A 15,018-nucleotide genomic window follows, 5' to 3' on the forward strand; every position below is an offset into this window, starting at 1 on the left:
TAGGCCCAGCGTAGGTCCAACGTAGGCCCAGTGTAGGCCTGGTCTAAGCCCAGCATAGGCCCAGTGTAGGCCTGGTCTAAGCCCAGCATAGGCCCAGTGTAGGCCTGGTCTAAGCCCAGCATAGGCTTCCTCCATGTTCTTATTAGTGTTCACGCAGCTGGGAGGAGATGAATGGAGGAAGGGAAGTGTATGAATGCAGTTGCCTGAGGGTAAGCTAACCGGATCGGTCCGGACCGGACCGGACCAAACTGACTCATGATGTCATCGTATAGGATGTGGTATAATGAACTTTATGTGTCTTACGTGGAGCAGGTGAAGCCATCTGCATAGGTAAACACTTACAGTGTATAAAGTCTTAAATTTCTCATATTTTCTAAACCTCGGGATGGTTTACGGTCAGAGATGCTGAGCAGTTACCGGGATCCTGTACAACCTTTTTAAAGAGGGGAGAAATAAGTGTGTTGTAATCAGCAGCTACATGCAGACCTAAGGGTGACATGAACGGCATGAGGTGAGAGAATTTATACTGGCAGTGAGGATTATGGGGTGAGGGTGGGACATGGTGGTCAGAGAAAGGCAGACGGCCTGAATGTTGTATCCTGAGCAGGGGTGCGTTGGGTTTGGGGTGCCAGATAGAGAGACAGGCAGGCAGGCAGGCAGGCAGGGTGGAACTTCTGGCTCCAGTTACAAAGATATCTAGACCCAAATCGTCCTCTCAGAAACATTCCCTCCGGCAACAAAATAAAGAGCGTCAGGGGCTCGCCAGAGAGACGTCACACGTGGAAACAGCGCCAGGGATGAACTGTTCCCACCGTGGAGCCTGACTAAAACTGCACAGCAGCACCACCGTGTGGACAAAAGGTAAACAACAACAATACTCTTCTCTCAAAACGGTCATCTGCACCTACGGTTACGTTTAGCTGGAAAAGCTGGAAATCGTTTGTTCGAGGGGGTAAAAACCGACCCATGAGTTTATAAAACTTATCCAAATCACGCTATTAAACTTCCTTCTTAAACTGCAGACAAAAGGAAAGGAGGATGAACCCTGAATGACACCTTCAGTGCCGGTTTGATTTCAGGTTACAACAGTTTGAAAAACTTTTTTTTTCTCATTTTTTTTTTGACACAAAACCTGACCTCTTAAAACTCCTGGGGTAGAAAACATCTGAGGGTGAAAAAAACCTGGCCACTACAGTCCTGGAGTGCACTTAGTAACGAGTGAAGAGCTCAGTCCTCCTTCAGGCTCCCTTTAGAGAAGCACGGCCTGCGTCCCAGAACACCGCTCCCTGCAGATTAGGGCCTTTAGGGTCACTGAGGTCATAAAGATGTATCGTAAGCTGGAGTGGCACTGCTTCACGCAATAAACGAGTGCGACTGCAACCAAATGAGAAACGAGAACTCCAAAAAACAAGACAACAAAGTCACATGACCACCTCTACCACCACCACCGTCATCATTAGCATCATCGTCAATTGCATCAAACATCTTCGTTATTGTATAAGACTATTATTATTAATGGTAGTAAATTAAGTCTTCGTAAACAAGAAATTCTCTCCTGTTGTTTCTCTCGTTGTTGTAGCCGCCGCTGATCCGGAGGGGACGAGCGTCCACTGCTCTATTCTTTTTTTTTTTTTGCTTTAGTTTATTTTTGCCTTTTGGTCCAATCAAAGGTGGTGCAGCACAAATCAAACTACTCGGTGTATCCGCACCGCCGTACGTCCCGCTGGCACTCGGAGACCGATGTAGAGACCAACGTGAGAAAAAGGAGAGAACTTCTTTAAACATAGCAAAGTAAAAAGAGAGCTATCCACCCCCCACCCCCCCCCACCCCCCGTTCCACAGTTAGTTGTTCGTCAGGATTTTTTTTCATGCATGTTTCCTTCAGATTCAAGTCCGTAAAGGTTAAAGAAAGCAGAGCAAATGCAACAGAACAACCAAGCTCCAAATGTTCAAGAAGAAGAAGAAGAAGTAATTAATTAATTGAAGACATACTAAAGAGGAAATAGTCTTTCATCTCTTCCCTCATCCGTCAATTTCTCTGCCCTTTTTTGTTATATCCTTCGCATCTTTTGCTTAGGCCAGCCGGTTTGTGGGCGGGGCTTCTGTCTTGTCCTCTTCGGTGCCCTAGTTAACCCCTCCCCAGGCGATGAGGTCAACTCAGCATGTTAGAGGAAACATAGATGATAAAACTCATCAGTATCAGCCTGCGACGCCACTGGCCAGTCCTGCAGTGGGCGGAGCCAGCTCCCGTTCGCGAGAGTGCCTGCTTGTATTTTTCAACCTTTTATCTTCTTTTAATTTCTTTTTGTGTCTTTTTCAGAGGCATAGCTTGTGTTTTGAGAAGCGGGGTGTCGTTCTCCTGCAGCCTCGTTACTGAAAGGAAAGGAACGAACCTCTCTTTTTCAGCACGCTGTTGGCTCATGTCGGGAATGTTCCGGCTCTCGGAGTCTAGCGGAACTTCCGACACAGCTGCAGCTCAACACAGCTCCCCAGCCCATCCCTGCTGAGGCTTCTGGGTAACGCTGTCCAGAAAGCAAGGGAGAAGGCGGTAGAGAGAGAGAGAGAGAGAGAGCGAGAGAGAGAACAGGAGAGAGAGCAAGGCATCTCACATTTAGAGAGTGAGAATGTTGCTCCTAGTTTTAGAGTCTCTCACAAATCACTCCCCCCTCCTTCCTCTCTCTCTCCTCCCAAATCAATGTCTCTGTGTCTGTTAGGACAACTCAGTGCCCCTCTGTGGCAATCGCATGCTGGTGCTAGCACCAGTCGTCCTCGTCCGTCTCGCTGTAGGGTTCATGGAGGCCCTTTCTGGGCCCTCGTGGGTGAGCGGGGCGGTGTGAATGTCCACGGCGCTGTGGGGATGGAGGGGAGGGGGACCGGTAGCCATTGGGGACGCGGCGTGGGTGCGAAAATCCACCGTGGCGGGCAGTCCTGGGTGAGCGGGCATGCGGGTGAGGGTTGCCCTGTGTCAGGCTCTGCTCATAAGCAGGCGGCTCGTGGTGACGTTCGTATTCATAGTCCCGCTCATAAAACGGCGGATCACCTTCTAGACTGTCCACTGGGGGGCACCAGCGGGGGTTCCTGGGTGAGCGGGGTGAGGCCTGTCGTGACTGTGGGCGAGAAGGTGGACGTGAAGAAGGGCGATGGTGGTAGTGACCCTCGTGACCCGGCGAGGGTGAGCGGAGACGGCCCTGACCGGGCGAGTGTGGGTAGGGTGGTTTCCTGACGGCAGGTGAGTAGGTGACCTTGGGGCGCGGGGTGGAGGGTGTCTGGGGCAGCTGGCGGCGCCCGCGGCGGGGCGTGCTGGTGCCAGACGTCGACGGGACAGGGCTTCCGCTTACTGAACTACTGCCCTAAATGAAAATGGAAAGAAAAAACACAACAAAAAAATAAAAGAGCAAGCACAAAAATAACGTTGCACGCAAAAAATAGAAGCGCATGCCGGCAAGAGGAACCAGAAAAGGGAGGAGAGAAAAAGATGGAGATAAAGAAAGAGTCAATAAAATCATACAAAAGCAAGCAAGCAAAGCAGCAGACACAGAAGCCACAAGTCACACAGAAACAACATCAGCCACAAATAAAGAAAAATAATAACAGAATAACACAGGGAAGAGAGACTGGGTTCAGTGAGGAGGAACAGGGAGGGTATTTACATCATGCATTACAACAGAACTGACTGTATTTCTCTTTCAAACATTTTTAGAGCAGTTTTTATTGGTCACAGAGGTTGAGGTTAGGGTTAGGTTTAGGGAAAGCTTAGGAAATTATTGTTACATTTAGGTAATAACACATCAGCAGATCAAAACCTTGGATCTCCATTTTTTTTATGTAAACTTTTTAACATCCTTTAAAAATGCCAGCTGCCTTTTACATCATGTGAAAATGTTATAATGACTGGACCAACAGAAATGGCCCAGAATGTCTTGGAGAAAAATCTTATGTTACCATACCAGGAGATACAAAGAGGCTTTGCTCTGAGAACAGCGATATGTCAGGATGTGTCGTTTGATGTCCTGAAGAGGTATCAAAACAAGTGAGTGTGTGCGCCCACCTGTCTGAGTCCTCTGCCATCTCTGCCCTCACTGGGTGAACGCGACCAGTGGCGTTCTGCTCTGTTGTGAGGATGATGATGGTATTCTCTCTCATGGCTGTAATGCTCTTTATCCACTGAGCTGTGATGGTGATGATGATGATGGTGGTGCCGCCGGTCTTTGGCCCTGCCTCTCTCTCTCTCCCTCTCTTTGGGAGGAAGGTCACCTGACTGTGTCGTAGTGCTGAGATCTGTGCCCAGACCTGACAAGTGTAACATGGAGATGAAACCGAATCAGACATCGTTTTGGGATTAGAAACCTGCACGCTTGGGCTGCGTTGTAAATCTGATTCTTTTTGCCTGAAGATAACACAGATGTGAATCTTTTTAAATCTGCTTTGATAAACGTTGGAAACATTTATATTAGTGCCCAATTCTGGTTTGCTTGTTTAGATATGATCTTTTGCCCTGTTCAGATTTATGTCTAATTTGTCTCATTTGTTATTAGACCTGTGCCCTGAATGCACCTGCATGGTACATCCCTTTGTATCCGAGTGTAGATGTCTTCAGTCCAAGACCAGGACACATCAACCACCAATTTTAGTCTTCATACTTGATGGCTGGAGGCAGCTGGATCCCGAAGGGGCAGAAGAAGAAAATGGATTGGGAACATCTTTCAGTCCAGCAAAATCAAGGGTTCTGGTGTAGGTAAAGTCATGGACAAGCTCCAGTTTTCAGATACATAATCCCTTCCATCTCTGAGAAATCTTTGGACCTTGTTAATAAAACAGGACTATTTGCTATTTGCACAAATTCGAGGCACCGAGTTAACAACATGGGATAATAAGATTCCAGAGAAACTTGAAAAGCATGATGCTCTAGAAATCCTCAAACTAAGATTCCACTGATGTGCAATTAAGAGGAGTATAAGGTCAAAAATGGTGCTACAATTCAGATAGGTAATCCCAACGTTTAATAGACCAGAGTTTACATTTACATTTACATTTATGGCATTTGGCTGACGCTCTCAGAGCGACTTACAATTTGATCATTTTACACAGGCAGGCCAAGGTGGTGTTAGGGGTCTTGCCCAAGGACCCTTATTGGTATAGTGTAGGGTGCTTGCCCTGGTTGGGGATTGAACCCCAGTCTACAGTGTAGAAGGCAAAGGTGTTAACCACTACACTAGCCAACCACCACATAGAGTTGCTATGAATGTTGGTAGAAATCAGAGAAGCAGGCATAGCTTTGGTCAGTGGGGGTGGTGACCACAAGAAAGCTGAACTAGGAATGTTAGCAACCCCCTAGTAAAACAAGACTGGGACAAAAAGTGGTGTCAAATCATTCTTGAGGAAGTACAAGCAGGTAATGTAAAGAAAAGATACAGCTGGGCACTTAGAATGAGCCAGTAAGGAGCGTGGACAAGGTGCACACAGGAAGGTCAGGCTGATGAACCCATGGTGGATAGAGCCACACTGCATCAATTACTGTGCCAAAGCAGGACCCAAGAGTCAGTTTATTAGCTTTATTAGAGCTAAGGAGAGGCACCTCCAGAGTAAAAGTTGATCTGCTTCATACTGCTCAAGTTTTCAATATCTGCAAGAATGAGATGGGTGTGAGGATCCATCGGGATGAATGCAGGATAAAAATCTGGTATTACAATGCACAAAAGAAGTAGTCAAAAGTAGAGCAGAGTGCAGAAGCACAGTGCCCAGACCCTTCAAACAATGCAAATATTTCTTCCAAGCAAGCAGTCCAGGCAAGGAAGAGTCAAGTGTCATTAAGCCTCTAAGATAGAGTGGCCTATTTGAAAGAAGAGGTTGATTAACATCTCAGTGATAATTTGAATGACCTCAGGAGAGACTAGGGCATCTAGGGCAGAGTGGTTCATTGGTTAAACTGCCAGAAGCCTTTGAAACATTTTCGACAAGACATCCAGCTTAGCATCTGGGCCACACAGGATATTCTACAAGGTTTTCAAGCACTGCCCCAAACTGCAACAGAAACTGAGAGAATGATTAAAACCATCTAAAAAATCAAGTGTCATTTGTGATAAGAAAGATTTTGTAAGGCAGCAAAGCAACTGAATATGTCAGGAATGGCTTCACTGACGACTCAGAAAGACAGCATTCCCTTCAGTCTTAAACATGGAGTACACCTCCACACCCTTCCTCAAAGAGGCAAAGGAAATTATGGGAAATCGGGAAGTAACATCAGAATGGCACAGATTAGAGGTGGGAATATCACTAGGTCTGTGATCTCTGTGAACCTGTTCAGTGTAGCCATAAACATGTTGGTAAAATCTGTTGAATGACAATGTAGCGGTCTTAGTTTAAGGGTCTTCGTGGGCAACTGAACACTGACCACTGAGTCAGTGCCTGGGGTAGATGGATCCTGATGAGGCCGCAGACTCTGTTAGGCCAGTAAGTAAAGTGAAGCTCCCTGGTGGTAAAAAAAAAAGGCCAAAGGACAAGTTCTGCTTTCCATATCAGGTACAAGCAGCTGTTGAGAAGCAGCAGAGGATGAGCCTAAAAACAGTCTGAACAAAATGGGCACAAGAAGGACGAACATCTAGCGTAGGATAAGTGAATGTATTTTGACCACAACAAATTTTTTTGAGGGGAACATTTTAAAAAATATATAAATTTAAAACATGTTGACCTGTATCGGCATCTGTATATCGGGTGAGTGATCTCTCGGAGGTTCGGTGACTGCGCTCTCTGTCTCTATCTCTTCTCCGTCTTCCATGTCTTTGTCCTTCCTCTGACACTACGCGCTCCAGCGAGTAGTCGTCCAATCGTACACCTCGACCTGAGCGCCCGTGCACCAGTGAGGATGTAGAACGGCGCATTGGACTCATGTCTGTGATGGTCTGCAAAGAGCAATAAAGACAGAGAGAGAAGAATGGAGGAGAGGAGGAAGAGATGGGGAGGTTAGTTGTATTTGTTTCAATGTGAGGAAGCTGTTTGACTGAAGCCAGTTTGGCTGTGATTGTGTGTATGGGGGGGGGGGGGGCGCGGGGGGTTCTGGGTTATACCCATGCCTGTCTGTTCTCACCCATATACCTACACATCTCATCTGTCATGCATTCAAGAACAGAAAAAGGAAAACAGAGAAAGAGGCAGAACAAGAGACAGAAAGAGAAGAGGACAGCAGCGATAAAGACAGAAACAGAGAAAGACAGATAAGAGAGTAAAATGCACAGCATGCCTTGTTGCTTGACATGCATTTCAAAGCTCTCCATAACAACATGGGCCAGTCAGGTCTCTTCTCTCTTAAGCCTCTACAAACACACACTATGTACTGCACACTACACCAGCACAATACACTACAACAACCTTTAAACAGCCTGCTCCTGTTAAAATACAGCTCCACCATAGAACATTATAATACAACAGTAATTGATTATTGAATACAGTCATGTGTCCTGAAAAACATGCATAAGGGATTCTTGGGTAAGAAATTTGGTAACACTGGTGAGTGGACAGAGAGTTGGAAACATTTAGGAAGTTAGTAGGAGACAATAAGGTAAGTGGTTAGGGACAGTTGGGTAGGGATTATGGGAAGGGAAAGTGAATTGGAGAAGACTGAAGTTCATTAGGAAACACTAGGTCATGATGTAAGTTTTGGAATAGTGCAAAGGGAGTATGGTCAAAAAGTTGGGGAACAGGAAAAACAAAGGTATGGAAAGGGTGTAGGGCACACAATGGTTTGGAACTTGAGGATACGGGGTAAAGAGTATTGGACAATAGGATAGGAAGTTGGGGACAATGAAGTAGGGAGAAAGGCACACTAGGATATGGAGTACAGGACACCACGAAAAGGATCTGCGGACACTAAGGCAGGAATCTGGGGACACTACAATAAGGAGTAGTTGATATATAGTGTAAAGGATAAGGGATAAGGGTAGTGAGTAGTGAGCACTTAGATAGGCAGTATGGGATGCTTATACTGTGGACACTAAAAGTAGGGAGAAAACACCACTAGGTTATGGAGTGCAGAACAACAGGGTAAGGATTATGGAAAATGGCGTATTGAGTTGGAGACTTTAGGAATAAGTTGGGGGATGGAGTGTTGGACACTTGTGTAAGGACCTGGGGAACCTACAGCAGGGAGTAGGTGACACCAAGGTAAGTATTCTGGGACACAAAGAGTAGGGTGTTGGGGAACTGAAGGTAGGAAGTAGGCTAAACAGAGGAGGACAAAAGAGTAGGAAGTTACAGACACTTAGCTAGGGAGTTGGAGACACTGGGGTAAAGAATAGGTGACAGGAGTCAGCAATACTATGGTAGGGAGTCAGGGACACTATGGTAGGGAGTCAGGGACAGTATGCTAGGGAGTCAGGGACACTATGGTAGGGAGTCAGGGATACAACGGTAGAGAGTCAGGGACACTATGGTAGGGAGTGAGGGACACTATGGTAGGGAATCAACGATACTATGGTAGTTAGTCAACGATACTATGGTAGGGAGTCAGAGATACTATTGGGCAGTCGTGGGCTGGAGGTTAGGGAACTGGCCCTGTGACTGGAAGGTTGCCGGTTTGATCCCCAGTGCCGACACCATGACTGAGGTGTCCTTGAGCAAGACATCTAACCCACACAATTGGTCCCCGTGCGCCGTGGATAGGGCTGCCCACTGCTCACTAGTGTGTATGTGGTGTTTCACTTCATAAATAGGTTAAATGTGGAGGTGGAATTTCCCCGTTTGTGGGATTAAAGAAGTATCACTTACTTACTATAGTAGGTACTACGGTAGGGAGTCAGGGATACTGTGGTAGGGTGTAGAGCAGGGTTTCTCACTTCCAGTCCTGGACATGTAGCATATGAACTAGCTGTGTTTGAGCAGGGAAATGACCAACTGAAGAGCTCTGGTGTACAGGATGTTAAGGCAGGGAGTAGAGAACAATAAGGTAGGGAATAGGGGACAGCCATGTAGGGTAGGGACAACACAGGAGGGAATAGAGGCTGGGAAATAGAAACATCCGATCTGTTGCATGGAGGAGCTCATTATTTTATAGGCAAAAACATGGCAACAGCTACACTGCAGCACCTTGTAATCTGCAAGCAGCATCACCACAGCAGACCAGCAGAATATACAGCATTGTCAGACGGCCAGTGTACACACACACACACAGATAAAAATCTGCATAAACACATCCACCCTCTCATACACACAACCCCATCGCATGTTGCCATGCAGTATATTAGCATGCTACGGTTGGCCATCACTGTTTCAGCTCATGCTGAGACACACCTGAAACACACACACACACTCTCTCTCTCTTAGGGATTCTGGGGCTGCAATTGGGTTTCTATGGGGACAGTAACAGGGTAGGCTGACCCGGTCCAACCAGTCAGAATGCAGGACCGTTTTTAGTTATTTGTTTATACTTTTGTGCTATTAAATAGAGCACGCAGATAGTTGCACACCAACAATGTACAACAAAATACACTCACCGGCCACTTTATTATGTTCAATTGCTTGTTAACACAAATAGCTAATCAGCCAATCACACGGCCGCAGTTCACTGCATTTAGGCTTGTAGAGGTGGTCAAGACGACTTGCTGAAGTGCAGACCGAGCATCAGAACGGGGAAGAAAGGGGATTTAAGGGGCTTTGAACGTGGCGTGGTTGTTGGTGCCAGACGGGCTGGTCTGAGTATTTCAGAAACTGCTGATCTGCTGGGATTTTCACACACAACCATCTCTAGGATTCACAGAGAACGGTCCGAAAAAGAGGAAACATCCAGTGAGCGGTCAGTTGTGTGGACGAAAATGCCTTGTTGATGTGAGAGGTCAGAGGAGAATGGGCAGATTGGTTCCAGATGATAGAAAGACAGCAGGAACTCAAATAACCAACCAGAATCTCTGAGGAACGTTTCCAACACCTTGTTGAAAGTCTGGTACGAAGAATTAAGACAGTTCTGAAGGCGAAAGGGGGTCCAGCCTTTTACTAGTGTACCTAATAAAGTGGCTGGCGAGTGCAAGAGCCGTGTGAAGAGCTGGTAATTCACAATTCACTGCAATTATGGACAGCTGGACATCGGAACCTGGTCTACCAGCCACGCCTCTTGGTAAAAAGGAAACTTGAAAAACAAGTGATGGTTAGACATTTACTTTTTATTCCATTAGTTCGTTCCACTCTCTAATGTTTACATTTATTTTACATGCTTTTTCACTTTGTTCTGCAACAGTGTTGAAAAATAGGAACCTTCTTATTTCATTCCCTTTTTAGAAGACTTGCATGTTTGTGTGGAAATTATTTGTAATGTATTATTTGAGGTTTGTTGTGTGTTTTAGCACCACTAATCATGACCCGTTTGTCAGCAGACTGCTAGTTCAATCCCTGGTGAAGACACAGCTCCATGGCCAAGAAGTCCAAGAAGCCCCAGGTATGGCACAACTGACCTCAATGAGTAGCTAGGATTGTCCCATCAATCAGCAGCATTATTTTATGAGAGAGTGTCTGTTTACAACTATCATAGTCACAGCTACATGGGCAGGACGAGAATAGGGTACTGTCCTGCACAATGTGGGACACCAGGTCACCCTACAGAGGGACGGACAGACAGACAGACAGACAGACAGACAGACAGACAGACAGACAGATAGATAGATAGATAGATAGATGTGAGGACACTGAAAAGCACGTAGAGGTGCGATAGAAAAAGGATCAACAAGACTTTAAGAGCCAGATACAGACTCCTGGAACAGACAAAGGAGCAAGACAAGGATGGAGAAAGATAGAAAGAGAAAAAGAGAGAATGAAAGAGAGACAGAGACAGAGAGAGAGGGAGAGAGGGAGAGAGAGAGACACACGGCAGACGGTACATACACTGAGGTTATTTCCTCGTGGTCTGCATCTCCGACGCTTGAGAACACGCAGAGCAAAGACACGAAGCACAGGGAACATGGCACAGAGAGAGAGAGAGAGAGAGAGAGAGAGAGAGAGAGAGAGAGAGAGAGAGAGAGAGAGAGAGGGGAAGAGGAGAAAGAGACAAAAAAGAAAAAGAAAGTGGGAGACAGAAAGAGTAGAGAAAGAGAGAGTTGAAAAAGGAAAAAAATAAAGATGCAAAGAAAGAGAGAGAGAAAGAGAGAGATTATTAAAGGACAGGGGTGGAAGAGCATTTTAGGCTGAAGGGAGTAGAATACAGGGGGATCCTGTTTCCAATAGATGTCAGAGAGAGAGAGAGAGAGAGAGAGAGAGAGAGAGAGAGAGAGTGTATGAGGGAAAGAGAGAGAGTGTGTGTGAGGGGGAGAGAGTGTGAGGGGGAGTGAGGGAGAGTGAGAGAGAGAGAGCGCGAATGAGGGAGAGACTGTGTGGTAGTGATGGAGGCGGAGTGCACTAGCAGACTTACCACAGCACAGGGAACACTCTGTAGGACAGAGCAGTGTTAAACACATCAGCGCACACACACACACACACACACACACACACACACACACACACACACACACACACACACACAGGGAAAAACAGTAGGACTTTCTTTCACACCCTCTTACAGTCTGGGATCATGTCCGGTACAAACACCAAATTTCTCTGTAATACTCTACATTCTAGACCAGGGTCCTCTCTGTGTGGAGTCTGCCTGTGTCTGCGTGGGTTTCCTCCGGGTTCTCCGGTTTTCCCCCACAGTCCAAAGGCATGCAGTCAGGCCAGTTGGACATGCTAAATTGCCCCTAGGTGTGAATGTGTCTGTCTGTGTCTGTCTGCCCGCCTTGCAAAGGACTGGCAACCTGTCCAGGGTGTATCCTGCCTTCCGCCCAGTGACTGCTGGGACAGGCTCCAACACCCCCCACGACCCTGAGGGAGAAGCAGCTTAGAAGATGTACTCTAGCTCTAGAGTATAACTCTAACTACCAAGACAGTTTAAATGACCTTTATTGGGTTTGTTCTAGTGAAAACACAGAGCCATGGCTGCTGCTTGGCGTCTGTATGCTTTGATGTTTCTGAGCTGGCTGTGGAGTTTGGCACCGTGTCGACTGAGACAGTGGCAGAGAGCAACTTTCCACCGCGGCTTCTTGGGATGGCCACCTGAGTGATGCTACCAACGCAGTTACGAGCTTTCCCACTACAAGGCCTCTGCCCATTTAATTGCACCCTTCTTTTACCTGAGAACAGCTGTCACTGTGCGCTGAAGCCCCTGGAGTTAGTGAATTATAAGCCTCACTATGTAATAAGCCTGAGATTTTAAGGGATTAAGGACTCTTTTGAGGCGTTGAGGCTTCCTGAGTTGGCTGCTTAAGCTGCGCTACACTGCAGCAGCGAAGTGTCCTGGGCTGCCTGCCTGAGCGATGCTACACCAAACCTAAGAGGCTATCAGACACCTTCGTCCCCCCGAGCTAAGGACTCTTTTCACGCAACTAACAGATTCTAGCCGTAGTCTGGGGAGTTTCCAACCGTGGAACCGTGCATGTTATGAGTTGTTTTGTTCATTGTTGATTATACACTCTATTGCCAAAAATATTCAGTCATCTGGCTTCACTCGCATATGAACTCAAGTGACGTCCCATTCTTAATCCATAGGGTTTAATATGATGTCGGCCCACCCTTTGCAGCTATAACAGCTTCAGCTCTTCTGGGAAGGCTTTCCACAAGGGTTAGGAGTGTTTATGGGAATTTCTGACCGTTCTTCCAGAAGCACATTTGTGAGGTCAGACACTGATGTTGGACGAGAAGGCCTGGCTCACAGTCTCCACTCTAATTCATCCCAAAGGTGTTCTATGGGGTTGAGGTCAGGACTCTGTGCAGGCCAGTCAAGTTCTTCCACACCAAACTGGCTCATCCGTGTCTTTATGGACCTGCTTTGTGCACTGGTGCTCAGTTATGTTGGAGCAGGAAGGGGCCGTCCCCCAAACTGTTCCCACAAAGTTGAGCACATTAACACACCTCAGATCATCAGATTTACCTGATCAAGCAAGTCATCATCATCTAACCTCCATTCTGAGACTCTATAATGTGCACAATGTCAAACAATGAACATGATGGACGTCAATGATAGATCATTGAGAGGTCATTCTGTGCAAGGTCACCAAACGCCTCCTGTCTTACCACCTCAGATGTGTTTAATACTTTAAGAAATGAATGTCTTTGTGCCTGATAGATAGAAAACCGCATACTTACATATTCATTCGTTTCTGAGATATTGAGACTTGGCCCCTCGTTGCTGAATGTGGACTGTACTATGAAGACTATGGAACTGTATTATGTGGTTGGTTAGTGTAGTGGGTAACACCTCTGCCTTCTACATTGTAGACTGGGGTTCAATCCCCAACCAGGGCAGCACCCTACACTGTACCAAAAAGAGTCCTTGGGCAAGACTCGTAACACCACCTTGGGCTACCTGTGTAAAATCATCAACAAGTCGCTCTGGATAAGAGCGTCAGCCAAATGCTGTAAATGTAAATGTAGAGAAAAAACGACCAATTTTGAACAATTTAATGTACTTTACAGTGGAGAAATAGAAGTTTCTCCACTGCATAAAAACACATGAATAAATCATTAACTGCCAGAAAAAGGTAAACTGTTTTTGGTGGTTGAAAAACAAATCCAGGAAAAATCCATGTTCAGAAGTTATAATGCAGCACTAAGATTAAGGCTAATATAAAAACCATGTCTACTGCTTAATACCTCTGTATCTCAGAAACCAATAAAAATACAACCCTGCATATTTGTAAACTATATCCTGGGTATGACAGCATTATTTCCTGCATGTATTAATGCTCTGGGCTCTGAGCTCATTCTCTCTGGAGTCGAAGGGTCGTTCTCTCTGGATCTGATCATCTCCTCTTAAACGCTCCTCTAAAGGTTCTTCATAGAACAGGATCCTCATGTGTTTCATATCTAAAGGCTCCGTTATCTTCATCACTACTTTTCAAACCCGCTGCAGCAGCTTCAGCAGCTGGAAACTCTCTGACGCCGTTTCACACGAGTCTCTGATGTGGACTGAGTGAAGAATGAAGAGTGTCCGGTGTGACGGTCAGTCCTTAGTGATCTCCTGAGTGTCCGTCGGTCAGTTTCACACAGAATGTAGACGGACACACGAATCCAGCAGCTCCACACGGTGAGAGGCAGATGACGTGTATCTCAGCCCCTCTTCACAGGCTCATAACTCCAGATGTGAGTCTCGTAGGATCTCGGGATGAGATGGAATGGAAAGGGCGGCTCTACGGATTCAGGAAGGGTTTGAGCTGGAATTCTGTGCTGGATCATCGTAAAGAACGAGAAAGATATATAGAAACATTGAAACTGACACACGGGCGAGTTCGTGGACCCAAGAGTGTTAAACAAATCTAGATCTGAGACAAACCCTGAAGGAAATTTTTCCAGTGAAGTCTGTGTGTGGATCTTTACTCCAGAGGCCCAAATTTTTTTCTAACAGATTTCTTTTTCAAGAGAACTCCAGTTTAAAAGCGTGTTGTAACACCTCGAACCATTCAACCTCTACCTGCAGACAGGACAAACCAAGGCCATGTTCAGCGCTAGTGAGATGGCAGCGAGAGGAATGCTAACGCTAACACACACAATCTGCCACAGCATGACTATATATCCATTTGACCTTCGACCCTTGAAAATGACATGCTAGCATTTGGCTAAATGTTAGCATGTTAGCATATTAGCATACCAAATATCTACAGTTTGGTATTAGCCTTTCAGTGCTTCAAAGGCAACTGGCTGAAGCCAAAATGGTAACCGGCCATTAGCTGGATAGTTGGATGGGAGACCTAGACCAGCAAAGTCCAGCTTGGGTCCTGGACAGTCTCCAGTCTAGCACAGTTCAGTGATTTCTCTGCTTTACAGATGTGATTCGACTCCTCAGTTAATGTTGCAAAGTTTGTAAAACTATGTAAACATGATAAAATTAATTACATAGTTTCTTATGTGATTAATTACATTTACACTTGAATCACTTTCCAAATTCGTTATGTAATATACAATAAAAAAAAAGTATAAAATGCAAATTAAAATACTCAAAGGTTCTTTTAG

The 15,018-nt window shown here is 46.0% G+C and overlaps 1 protein-coding gene across 21 annotated transcripts in view; it reads right to left on the reverse strand.

Annotated features, from left to right (window-relative positions):
• Positions 1 to 1,829: 1,829 nt before the first annotated feature.
• cacna1ab (calcium channel, voltage-dependent, P/Q type, alpha 1A subunit, b) overlaps positions 1,830 to 15,018 on the reverse strand; it is a 182,400-nt gene continuing 169,211 nt past the window's right edge. For 15 of the 21 annotated variants that reach the window (XM_037534374.1, XM_037534383.1, XM_037534387.1 and 12 more), the window contains 4 exons: positions 10,864 to 10,899; positions 6,689 to 6,899; positions 4,049 to 4,290; positions 1,830 to 3,350 (listed from right to left, as the gene is read on the reverse strand). In XM_037534374.1, the coding sequence (XP_037390271.1) occupies positions 2,754 to 3,350; positions 4,049 to 4,290; positions 6,689 to 6,899; positions 10,864 to 10,899 (1,086 nt within the window). In that variant the 3' untranslated portion in view covers positions 1,830 to 2,753. The remainder of the gene's footprint in view (positions 3,351 to 4,048; positions 4,291 to 6,688; positions 6,900 to 10,863; positions 10,900 to 15,018) is intronic. The other 6 variants (XM_037534388.1, XM_037534385.1, XM_037534392.1 and 3 more) reach the window with 4 other exon arrangements.

This window comes from Pygocentrus nattereri, chromosome 25 (assembly GCF_015220715.1).
Source record: "Pygocentrus nattereri isolate fPygNat1 chromosome 25, fPygNat1.pri, whole genome shotgun sequence".
NCBI classification, from domain to species: Eukaryota; Metazoa; Chordata; class Actinopteri; order Characiformes; family Serrasalmidae; genus Pygocentrus; species Pygocentrus nattereri.